At 53.8% G+C, this 13,058-nt stretch overlaps 1 protein-coding gene across 1 annotated transcript in view; it reads right to left on the bottom strand.

The window, feature by feature from the left end:
- The window catches only part of CNTFR (ciliary neurotrophic factor receptor), a 212,318-nt gene extending 200,050 nt beyond the window's left edge, over nucleotides 1-12,268 (bottom strand). Inside the window, exon 1 of the mRNA XM_074166564.1 lies at nucleotides 12,146-12,268. Within this exon, the coding sequence (XP_074022665.1) occupies nucleotides 12,146-12,268 (123 nt within the window). The remainder of the gene's footprint in view (nucleotides 1-12,145) is intronic.
- Nucleotides 12,269-13,058: the final 790 nt, after the last annotated feature.

The following is a 13,058-nucleotide window of genomic DNA, read 5'->3' as shown; positions in this document are numbered from 1 at the left end:
CTAACACATGCAAGGAAAATGATCCATAGCAGATATATTCAAAGGGAAGCAGAAATCTGGGAAAAATTAATGTCCACAACAGCAATTGTGGGGGGACAGTGAGCAGGCAGGGCTTTGAAACTGAGCACTACCAAGGCAGAGGCTTCACCCAGGGCAGATCCGACCTCTGCAGAAGGGAGGATGTCCTGCCCTGCAGCTCCATGGATATGGCCATGCCCAAGGGTGTCTCCAGAGACATGATCCCGAGCCCCACGGAGGCAAGTCACACCATCTGGGCATAGTATGGCTAAAAGGGTTAACTGGCCAGGACTCAGCAAAAGGAGAGGTCCTTTGTTTTTCTCCCTTCCTTTCAATTTTAGAAAGCTGTCTGCTGCTGAGGCATCCGAGCCACTTCTGGAAGAAGTTAGAACGATAATTAAATTCCTCCATCCCTTAGCCTGGGTGACAGGAGCAACATCGGGCTTCTGGTCATTGAAGCCAACACTAATTGCTTGTGTCACAGCCTTGCTCCATCCACATGTGCTGAGTCTGCCTTTAAAAGCCAAGATGCAGGTCAGTTCGTGTCTCTACTGTTGAGCAGCTGCTTGGTGTCCTCCACGGGCATGGTGGTGAGTGCTGGGGCTGCAAGAGAGCCACCAGCTGGGTTAAACTGGCATCACCCTACTGAGTTACGTGGCATCCTCTGAACTGCCATCCCTCCTGGAACATGCTGCTCAGGCAGCTCCAAACAGACACTGTGCAGGGTCTGGTGAGTGTAAAGTGGGAGATGAGAGCCTGGCAAAAACCAGTAAGATACATCTGTCTCAGCATTGACTTTATCATCAGGCCAGATCAGGGAGAAGGCTTGCACAAGAAGGGGTGGATTTAAAAAATATAGGGCAGAAAACCCTCAAAAATGCTGTAAGGACCAAAGCCAGAGCTGGCTGCTGGTGCTGGGGCCAAGGGATGGCCCTGGCTCTCTGCATCACCAGCTGATCCAGAGCAGAGGTGGCACTGTCCCCTTCTTGTGCCACGAAACAGGCGCCGAGCCCAGCGATCTCTCCTCCCAGCTCACACAGTGGCAGAAGGTTGTGACTGCCTGGGAAGGACTACGACACATCAGAGCTTGCAAATGCATGTTCTGGGGAGGTTTCTCCTTTCCCCAAGCTGGCTTCCAGCTGAAGACACATGTCTGTGCTTGTTCCCAAGGCAGACAGCAGCGATAGAGGCATCCTCTGGTGCCGCTCCCTGCCAGCAGAGCATGGCAAAGCATTAGAGTGACAGCCTCTGGGGACAAGAGAGCAATTTACTCACCACACACGGACAAGTGCTCACCATCCTTGCTGAAACCCAGCAGGCAAGCCACTGATTAGTGTCGCTCGTCCTGGTTGTCTCAAGGCAGCCACCCAGCCTGCTGGGACTCTGCTGAGAACCCACCAGCTCATTGCACACATGCTCCCTACTAAGACCCAGGTCAGAGGCAGGCTCAAGGAGGAGGAAGGGATTGCATGCAAGTCCCTGCCATTGCTCTCTCCATCCCAGCACCTCTTTTCCAGGGCAAGCCCTGTCTCTGTCTGCTGCTTTTGAACACCCACCACCAGTTGATTCCAGCATGGCCTGAGCAATGGGGAAAAGGGAAGCTGAAATCTGTTTCTCTTCACGCATCCACCAGCCGAGCTGTTCCTCCAGCCCCCACCCATTACTGCCAGTGACAGCAGAGGCAGGAGGACTCCTCCAAGGCAGGGATGGAGCAGGGCGAGCTGTTGCAGGGCCAGTACTTAGGAGAAAAGTATCTTCAGCTTGACAACTCAGCAAATTTGATCTGGAACTGGCAAGAGAGAATAAATGTAAAGCCTTTAAATGTCATCTCAGGGGTTCAGCTGCCAGAAGAGCTAGAGACAGACAGACAGATAAGCAAACAGCGCTGCACAGAGAGCCGGATGCCTTGCTTTGGTCTACACAGTGTATTTACTAATGTGTCCCGCAGCTGGCATGAGCTGTCAGCAGCTCCAGAAATCTGGTTTTCTGCCACCAGCTCTGCCTCTGGGACCTCACGGAAATCCCAAAGCCACTCCAGGTTTCAGTTTCCCCTCTCTGCAGGCAGTGATGCTTCCCTGCAACCCCAGGTCGCAGCAAGGTTAAAGGCTGACCCTGGTGGTGTAGTAGAGCAAGCAGCCTTGGGGAACTCTCCAAGCCTGAATGCAGATGTGCGATAAGCCAAACCAAACCTCCTGTTTGGGTCCCAGACTCAAACAAAGGTCAGACCATCCCAGTTCCTCGTTTGTAAGAGGGAAAAGTCAAAATAACCAACCCATTTCCTCTGTATTGACACCTCCGAACCGGGCAAGTCACATCACCTTCTCCTCCCTGCCTTTGCCAGCGCTGGGGAGATGGCAAGGCCATCAGTGCACAGATGGTTCTCCCCTATGCATAAGGCAGCCCTACTTGGAAAAAATAGCCTTGCTGGCCTGACCACTGGTAACGATGTGCCAAAACCGGGGAGCACAAATACCGTATGCCCTTGAAGTCAAGGACCCACTGTAGCTGTTGGAGAAGTTACTCTTCATCCCCACTTCACACAGGAGCAAGCTAAGGTGAACCTGAATCACAGAATCTTCTTGGTTGGAAGGGACCCTTGAGATCATCGAGTCCAACCAACAAAAAAAAAACCCAAAACAAAACAAAAAAAAACCCCACCAAAACCAAAACAAACATTCACAACTACACACCACGTCCACCCACAAACAGACACAAACCAACAATCCCAGGCACTAGAGCATGCCCTGAAGTGCCATGTCTACACGTTTCTTAAATATCTCCAGGGATGGTGACTCCACCACCTCCCTGGGCAGGCTGTTCAGTGCCTGACCACTCTCTCAGTAAAGTAATTCTTCCTAATATCTAATCTAAACCTTCCCTGCCCCAACTTTACACCATTTCCTCTGGTCCTGTCATTATTCACTTGGGAGAAGAGGCCAACACCCACCTCTCTACAAACTCCTTCCAGGTAGTTGTAGAGGGCAATGAGGTCTCCCCTCAGCCTCCTCTTCTCCAAACTAAACATGCCCAGTTCCCTCAGCCTCTCCTTATATGATTTGTTCCCTAGACCCCTCACCAGCTTGGTGGCTCTCCTCTGGACACGCTCCAGCAGCTAAGTCATTGATCCAAAGCGAAGAGGGCTGGGGTGCAGTAGATGTATCTATACAGCAAAAAGCACTGAGCAGAATTGGGATACGGAGCATCAATGATCCCCCTCCCAGTCCTTGTCCCACCCAAACAAGCCCCAAGAACTTGGGGTGTCTCAGCATTGCTGGGAGAGGGTGACACACACCAAACCAGAGCCCGGGATCCAGGATGCACAGATAAGAAATGATTGATGGCATCTTGCTGGACTTCTACAAGATGGATGCCTTCATTGGGAGTTCTCAGGCACACACTGGGGACGTCCTGCCACACTTGGGTTTCATGGAGCCCAAACAGCATATCCTCCAGGCAAAAAAGCCCCAACCTATGCAGCCAAAAAGGGGGAGCCCCCAAAATGTTCTGGGGGCTGGGACGTACAGAAATGTCCCATCAAAAGGGCAAGGGATTTCTGCCCGGTGGCATAGCGCATCTGTGGCAATGGCCAAAAACACTGTTCAGCCAACATGCTCCCTTGTGCAGAGATTTCAGCGTTAGCTGGTGCTCTGTGCCCCGTCACAGTACTTACTTTCATGGACGAAATGAAAACTAGACTCACCAACATACCCAATGGGCCTGTCAAACTAATCACGTTAGGAGGACTGGAAACACACCAGCAGCAAGGGCCAGCCCCTGCTCCAGAGCCCTTGCAGAAATCACGCATCCAGGAGACGGAAAAGCCGCTGTCGTTCCCGGAACCAGGTCAATAAAAGCACAGACAACTCCATCCAGAGACAGACTTTTTTTTTTTTTTTTTTTTTAATGAATCACAAGAAAGAGCAGCTTCAGCTCCCCCAGCTGCAAATAGGTGGGCAGGCACAAAGAGCCAGCGCGGAAACGTGTCTGTGCAACACGTGTGGGGAACCGGCCGCCCCGCACATGTCCCGGGTATGGGATGGGGCGAGAGGAAACCGCTCCGAACTGCGGCGCGGGAGAGCTGTGGAAAACAGCGGCCACTGCTCTGTGACACTTCTTCCACCCACCTCCCCAGCGCCCCCCCCCACCTCCAGCTGGGTTCCCAAATCAAACAGCAGCCCTCCCCCACCCCCCACCCCCATCCCCGCCCAGTACAGGCAGTTTGTGTGATGGGGAAAGAGACCAGGCGAGGCCAGGATTGCAAAGCTGAGCCATCCCAGGCAGCTTTGACGGGCCTCATATTCAGGGATCGAGAATAACCCACCCTTTTGGGGAGCAAAAAAAGCCCAAAATGCACCTCATCCAGGTGCCTCCAGAACAAAACTGTCCCCTCCCCAAACCCAGAGTTATTTGTGGGTACACCTTTCCTGTAACCCTGTTATTTCTAGAGCTCTCTGCTAAGCAAGAAGCCCGGAGGACTGGAAAGAGCTTTTTTTGATTGAATCTCAGAGCAGCAGCAGCATTTTGTGCTCTCATTTTTAATGTATTTATTTTTCAAGTCCTTAGTTCAAATGCACAGAGGAGGGTAAATCACACATTGGCAAAGTCTGGCACAGGCTGCCTGCCCTTTGCATCTGAGAACCACGCTCTAGCCACAGGAGAGGATGTATCCTCATTATCACCAGCATTTTTTAGGCCGTGAACAAAAGGACCACGGTGCAGAGAGTGTACCTATACTCCAGGCAGACACAAGCTTGTTTTATTATATGTAATATTGTTTAATTTCACAATCCAACGCTTGTGCCTGGCCCCGAGGAACCCAGCCCAGCCTGCCTTCTCCAGCACACTGGCAGCGGCAGATCCTTCCTTCCACGTTGCTCAGCTTGCAAAGCTCAGGCAAAGGGAACTTTACACCTCTCACAGATGATCCCATGCAGCATGCAATAGCTGCATGGGATTTGGGCAGGGATCAGCCTGGCTCATCCGCAGCTGTGCTGCTGGGCATTTGCAAAGCACGTAGCAATAAGGTGCCTTGGTGGTCACCCTGAAATAAAGCTATTTCTGGGGCAAAGAGGGTGCAGCAGTCAAAAAGCAGCTACCTTCTCTACCTACCCATCCACCACCTTTAACGTGGCACCATGGTACTCTAAAATGCAAAGTGGTCCTCCCCCCAGCACTTGGAAGCCAGGGCAACAGCACGGACCAGGGATAGCCAGGAGGGTCAGCCCTGCAGATCCATCGCAGCACCCTACAAGTTACTATGTCCAGTCTCCAAGCTATTCTCACCCATGCTCCAGGGACTGGAAAGCCACCAGAGACCACTAGAAGTCAGAAAATACCAGACTGCAACTTTGTGAACAAAATGCATTCACTGGTTTAACACCCACATAATTAAAAGCGGGCACATCCCTCGGTAATCACTAGCACAGGGATGTGGCTGGTTGCATGTTTGCTTTAGGGGGTCCATGATACTACCTACAAAAGCAAAGCTGGCCACCAGTCCCTCTGCAGAGCGAGGCTGCTCACAGCACTGATTAAATGCACAGCTGACCCTGCCTTGCCCCGATAATGTCCTTCTCTTTCCATCAAAACAGGAATAACAGTAGCTCCTTCCTCCCAAGGAGCTCTGAGCCATCCACTGCTACTCCCAGAGGTGAGCATCACCCTCAGGGTGCACTTGGGTGCTGAGGGGACAGGTTCAAACCCTCCTGGCAATTCAGAGGGCTCCGACAGTGGTGGGGACCTCAGCCATGATGGAGGAGAGGATGCTTTTGCTCACACTGATGCTGAGAATTACAATGGGCACTGCTCTCCCTGCTCATCCACCAGCCAACTCCCCGGCTCCACCTGGCTCCTACTGGTCTTTAGCATCACTGGTGGCAACTTTTACTGCCCTCTCTCTCCTCATGGGGCAGAGTGAGCTGACTCAGTATATAACAATTGACTCGATGAATAAAAAGCAAGGAGTGACACCAGCCCAAGAGTAGCCCCCCGTCCCTTCTCTCAGAGGGGGACTAACCACCTACCACCCAGGTTTGGGCCAGCGGAGGTCCTGGCTGTGAGTTGCTTCCAGCATCGGGTCAAAGCCTCCCCAGCAGCCTCAGCCAGAATTTCTTGTGCTGTTTCCCCCACCAGTTCCCCCCTCACAGAGTGTGTTGCATAGTATTTAAATGCAACCACGTCTGGGCAAGCTAGATTTCAGTTGATCCCATGTCCCCTCTGTAAGGCAACACTAAGAGAGGGGTCACGATCCCTCCACCAGCTGCTGCAAACACAGCCACGACTAAAGTACAGCATCATTTATTGCAAACACTTACTGCCTTCCTCCTCCAGCCTTCCCTGAGCAGGGAGCAGCAGAGAGCGATCCCCCCCGGGAAAAAGAGAGAGGTTTCCCATATAATGGGCACCGGTATTAATTTTTCCATCTGCTGCAGCTTTCCTTTCATTCTGTGACTTTATGAACATCACTCGATGCTGGCAGCAGCCCTGCAGGGCATTGCAAGTCACCTGAAGGAAAACAGCTTTTTCCAGCACCGGATTCTGGGCTATCTCCCAGAGGGAGGGCTGCAGTCCTGACCATGCACAGCGGGGCTGCCCAGACAGCTCACAGCCACACTGCCAGATCAGCGGTGCCTCAAGAGGGCTTCCATGACATCTTTAGGGTGTCACGGCTAATTAGAGCCCTGACTATACCCTCTAATTAGGTAACACCTTCAGACAAATCACCCTCTCCTCTTCAGACCACGTCACGCCTTCAGATACAATCCCTAATTGACTTAAAAGTAGACTCGGCACTTCTTCCCGGACCTCCTTCCACTTCACAAGGCGTTTCAAAATAAATAAACCCCTGGTCCTCAGCCCTGGCTCAGAAACCAGCTGGGGAAGTGCCCTTGCATCCGCACAGGCATGCACCCGCACGGCCGGACACAAAACCTCCATCAAAGGCACAAAGCAAATGCACTGACGCAGCGGCATCATCCTCCTCTGATCTCTCATTTCCAGCCATCCCAGTGCTACTTTCAACAACAGTCAGCAAAGCCTTTTCTAGGAGAAAGGGAGTATTTGCGATGCGTCAGTGTCCTACTAAAAATATTGCCTGGGGGCTTGCAAGAGAAGTGATTCTCCAGCGAAGGAGCCTCGTATCTGGTGACAGAAGACATTAAAAAACCCTAACCATTTAGAAATTAATATGCCAGAATGTTATCAAGCGTCAACATTTCAATCCAGAAGCTTGATTCCTGTTTTCATTAAGTAATGAATAAACTGAAATGATCTGAATGTTTTCAGTTTCCCACTAGCGCAAAATTTTAAGTAGATAGGCAAAAAAAACCCCACCATCGTAACTGCAAACATGCTGAACAAAAACTATCAAAATTCATAGAAGATAAATATTGAGTCCGTCCTAGCCTGCTACGAGAACAATGTCTCTTTATTTGCTTTTCATGAGGTTTGTTATAACAAGAGAGAGACTCCAGTACACAGTGTTTTAATATACATATATGCATTCACAGCTGGAATAATAGATTTTAAGGACAGAAGACAATATTACAGCTGAATGTATGCAGAAATGCATAAACATACCTTCAAAAACGCATTCTTTGCACCCTACCCAGATATATACATGGATACATATGTATTTTATATATATACACACACCATGTTTCAGATCGATCAGAACCATTCATTAAATCAGACTCTCTAAAGTTTCTGCTGCTTTGGGAAAACATGACCCTGAGGAGACATCATGCACGAACTTAACATCCAGCAGAAAATGAAACCATAACACGCTTCATCTTGAAAGCCAACCCCGAATCTAACTTAATCCCTGCTCTGGACAATGCCTCTGGAGAGGCATTATAACCATGCGAGGTGTTTTCCTGGATTTCCCACATTCCCCGGAGACTCCCTGGCACTCTGGCTGTATCCATCTCCTCCTTGCTTCGGAGATGTTGCTGGCTGAGTGCTCCCATCCTTATTCCTGCAACTCCCACGGCCGTCGACGGACGGATCCAGCAGAGCAGCAGCCGGAGAGCCGCAGGACGAGTTACCCGGGGGCAGCCCTTGGGGCTTCACACTCGGGTTCCTACAAAATGTCCTGGGGGACGATGTGCGGACTTGAAGGGTCAAGAACGGGTTTGCATCCTTCAATCCCCATCCCCGACAAAGTGATTCCAGCAGATCTCGTGCCCCCTAGTGTCATCCTGGCGAACGGACCGGCACCGGGTACCACCTGGCCCAGGCACTGCCCGAACTTATCCCACGGGTAAATCCTGCTGGTACCCACAGCGCAATCAAATGCCACTTCCAACAGTTCAGGTGAAGGACAGCCTGAGCTCGCTGCCCGCCCCCCCACCCCGGGGCAGCCATAGCCCCCCCCCCCTCCCTCCCCTCCAAGTGTCCCCGTGGCCGGCACGGTGTCACCTCCGTTATGGTCCCCGCACAGCCTCAGCAAGATCTGCCCCACCGGCAGATAGCCCGAGCGGTGTCCCTGGCGAGGGGCCAAGAGGAGGAGGCAGAGAGCATCTGCGGTGGACACTGTCCAGAATACAACTCCTCCTAAAAATAGATGGTCCCTGGAAGGGCACGGTCCTTCCAGCTAATGGGAACACTCGGTGTGAGGAGCTCAGGGTCCGGGCATGACAAAACTTCCAAGTGCATGAATGCAGGACACCACTGCCCTTTGCACAAACCCCCAGTTTCTTCCCCAGGAGAGTACCTGTGGCATCTGAGCCATCAGCAAGAGAAACGATGCAGAAAACCAGTCCAGAACCCAGCATCCCTGCCTGCCAGCCTGCTCCGACCAAGCGACAAGATCCAGTATCTCCTGGGAAAACGCCCACGCTGGCTGCAATACTAATGGGTGCAACTGGGACTGGACCCCCCACACCTACACCAGCAGCATGTGATGGACAGGAGCACAGGAAATGTGTGCTGAGCCCATGCGCGTGCCTCAGTTTCTCCATTTGTCCAGCAGTCCCAATGCAGCTCGCCCTCTCTTATTTTGCTCATCCTTCCTCCTTCAGCTATTAGCTCTTGTGGAGAGAGGCACCCCACAGACAGCACCTAGAGCACCGGCCCCTTCCAGCAGCATGCAAAAAAACCTCAGCACCTCATCACCAAAATTTGGAGGAATTCTCCCCAGGGCACTGACCTGGGTATGCTGCTTTCTTCTGCAACACCGAGCAGGGACTATAGCTTAGAATAATGGGGAAGTAACTCAGTTCAGTGCTGACAAAGCATCACAAGCCCCAGCGGGGTGGGAGGGGAGGAGGTGTCCTTCCCTCACGCTGCCATGCCTGGTATACATCATGTTTAGGGCCAGGCATACGTCACCTACACAAAATGGACAAATTGGAGGGATTTCAGAAAAACGAGTGACAAAAATGATCAGGAGACAGCAGGGATTGATTTACAAGAGGAGATTAAAAGAGCTGCGATCAGTCTAGCTGGGCTGACTGGGTACTGACAGAAGCAGTCGGATGCTAATCTGCAAATGGGATGAAAACGATATGGGAAGGAATAATTTAGCATCTTCAGCCGTAATGGGACGAAATTAAGGGGAACTGAGTAGGTAGGTAGAAACAACAACCAACAACCCAAAATAAAACTCCTTCCCTAGTTCTGCGTGACTTTGTCTCTATCAAAACACACAAACTCCCCAAAACTCTTTCTGCCGGGGACAAGCACCCCTGGGAGCAGCCGTGCCTTGGGGGCTGAGGTGTGCACACACACATGCACACACACACGCACACACAGAGCCCTTTCCCACCCCTGACTCACACTCAGGAAAACAGCAGGGCCTCCACGTTAACCCGAGAGGATGGGGGCTTCACGCTTGCAGGAAAGCAGCGGAGAGAGAAGGCTAAAACCACTGGGAGCGGTGGGAAGGTCCCCGCAGAAGGATGCCTTTGCTCTCCCGGGTCTTCACAGGGGAAAGGTGCTGAGACGGCTTCCTGCAAAGTCACAGGAGTGAGCTCAGCTGCGATCACTCAGATATTTACACCCAAACAGCACATTACTCAGCAACTCCCATTTGTCAGGCATAATGGCAGCGGCAGCCGTAATAAACGACAGAGCCGAGAGACAGGCTCCCCAGGCGCACACCCAGCCCCAGCCTGAGCTGGAGCAGGATGCATTCCTCCAGCTTGCCGGGGAATTAATTGAGAGTGGCCAGGAGCCGGGGCTCACACCCACAAAACTCCTGCTGCCGGCTTCGGAGAGTCGGCCACGTCTCCGAAAGCTGAGCCTCGGCTGCACAGTTATTTGTATGTGTACATGCATCATGAGCTTTGTGGCTCCGAGAGGTATTAGGGCTTCTTCTTTTCCAAGTCCAGGAGGTGCTGAGCACCTTTCATGGGGATGGGGATGCAGCACCTTGGTGGGATCGGGTCCTCTCAGAGTAAGTCGGACCAAAGATAACACACGATCGTCAGATCGTGGCTTGGCCTGCTCTGACAACAGGCTCTGATGAAGTTATCCTGAAGTGCTGTTGCAAAGAAGTCTGCCAGGCACGGGGCTCTCATTTCCAAAGCACAGCCCATCTCGGAAAAGTCCACCCTTCCCAGCAAGCCCCAGTGAGCTCTGGGACCAGGACCTGGTCCCAGCAAGACGCCTGGTCGGACACGAGCATCCCTTGCACATCTCCAGCCATCACAGCAAAGCTCTGACTCCTCACGGAGGGGCAGGGCAGGGAGCAGGAACGGCTGCTCCCACATATTTGCACGTTTCGCAGGAAGCAGCCCAGTGTCCCTGCCTCGCTGCCTGCACACACGGCCGGCAGGACCGGCAGCAGCGTGTGCGGGTCCTGTCCCTCGCAGAGGTAAACAACACGCATACGTGGGGAGAGGGCATGGTCAGAGTTAAATTAGCAAAATCCTAGCAGAAGTCAGCAAGTTCCTGAGCAAAAAGCAACCTGAGGAAAAGAGCTCCTGGACTATCCCATATATTGAAACAAAAAGGGACGTGAAAAAGAAATCAAATGGCTTTGCAGGCAACCCCTTTTCTGCAACCTGTGCTCTGTACAGACCCTACACATGTGTCTGTAAGCATGGGGTGGGGAAGAAAGGGTCTTTCTAAGAGAAGAAGTGCCAATCTTTATACCAAAAAAAAAAGTTTAGTGGATTAAGAAACAACTGCTGGAGGAGCCAGGGAAGCCAGAACATGCAGACCAGGTTCTGTCCCCAGCGAAGGCAGCACAAATTAGCTCAACGCACTGGTTGGAGTCCCAATCCGGTTTTAAGATTGCAGTGGGGGAAGTCACCAAGATCTGGAAATGTCAGGGAGTTTGTGCAGCAAAAGGGATCGGTGTGTATTATGCAATTCTGGAAAGCAGCCCTTGTACTCGCGCTCGGGATGAACTGCCTAGCCCAGGGAGAGCAGTTCCACAGAAGCGCCAAGCAGACGCTTTTCTTATAAAATCGCACACACACATACCCCCCTCCCTCAATAATAATAATAGTAATAAAAATAATAAAAAATCAGCGCTGGCACAGCAGAAGAAAAGGGCAGGTTGCGCCTTGGGAGAACCGAAGTAAAAAAGTCTCCTCTCCCTCCCAGGAAATCCACGGGCTCCGGTTTACAAAGAGCCACCCCGCAACCTCGGCTCCAGCCCCGCCGGAGCAATGCAGCAGGCGAGGAGGGATCATCCCTCTCCCAGCCTTCAACCTGATGCCGTTCCCAGCGGCCGCGATGCCCTCCCCGCCGGGGCGGGGGGTCCCGCCGTGCCTCCCCGCCACCCTGAGGTGGTGGGGGTGGTGCGGGTACCCCCCATCCTTCCCCCGGCCGGGAACGCCCGGCTGGACACACACACGGCAGGAAAAGCAGGAAAGTAAGTTGCCAAAATTGTTTCTTCGTGGGCTTCCCCGTGCCCCGGTGTAGAGGGCAAAGGGGGGGTCGCGGACACGCGTGGGCGAGGTGGGGAAAGGTGCGCGGCGGCGGGGCGTGGGGTGGGTGGAAACAAGCCTCCCCCCCCCCCACACCACACCACCACCCCTCCTTTTCGCCTCCCCAAAAAGGCAGCGGCGGGCACCGGGGCTCGCCTCCGCTGACCCCCAGCGCCCGCCCGCTTCCTCCTCCTCCTCCTCCTCCTCGGTCCCGCGGGTGGGGGTGGGGGACGGGACACCCCGCACACCGCCCTCCGTCCCCGGTACTCACGGCGCCCCTCCTCGCCGCCGCTCCCGGCGCTACCCCATGCAACCACCGGCTGCTTCTGCACCGGCTCGGGGGCTATAAGCTCTTTTAAACTCCAGCACATAACCCATGTGACCGCAGAAGCCACTGGTAAGGAGCGCCGGGGAGCCAGCGATGAGCTCAGCCCGCACCCCCCGGCACAGCGCCGGGGACGCGCTCCCGGCCCCGCCGCGGCGCGCACCCGCCCCACGCCCGCACACACACATACACACGCACACACACACACACACCCCCCACTCACACACACACACCCCCGTTGCATGCTCGCCCTGGCACACGCAGCACACACACCCCCTCCACACACACACCCCCCCTCCCTGCGGATGCTGAGCCTGGAGGAGGGTGGTGGTGGGAACCGCGCACACGCACCCCCCCCCCCCCCCCCCCCCCCCCACACACCCGTGCGAATGGACACGGCGGAGCACACTCGTGAAAGCACCCACACCGTGCACAGCACAGCCCTGGCGTGCACAGGTAGGGGGCACGCTGGTAGTCCCCCACCACCACCTCCCCCAAGATGCAGACCCCAGCGAAGGCAGCACGCTCCTGGCCCCCCTGCGTGTACGTGCACACTCACGCGTGCCCCACACCCGTGGAGCCACGCACATGCTCTCATGCCCCACGCACCCTCTGCACACTCGCCCCCCACACACCCTTACATCAAGAAACGCAGACCCAAATGAAGGCACTGCATGAACATTTCCATGCACGCCTCCACGCACACCCTCACACACACACTCACTTGTGAGTGCCGCACCCCCTTGCACAAGCACTCCCCTGGAGCACACAACAAAAGCACCACAGGCAGATGCAGACTGAAATGAGAGCACCGCGCTCACCTCTCTCTCTCTCTC

This window comes from Numenius arquata, chromosome Z, assembly GCF_964106895.1.
Source record: "Numenius arquata chromosome Z, bNumArq3.hap1.1, whole genome shotgun sequence".
NCBI lineage: Eukaryota > Metazoa > Chordata > Aves > Charadriiformes > Scolopacidae > Numenius > Numenius arquata.
Note: the sequence above shows the minus strand (reverse complement) of the source record. Positions and strands in the feature narration are given on the sequence as shown.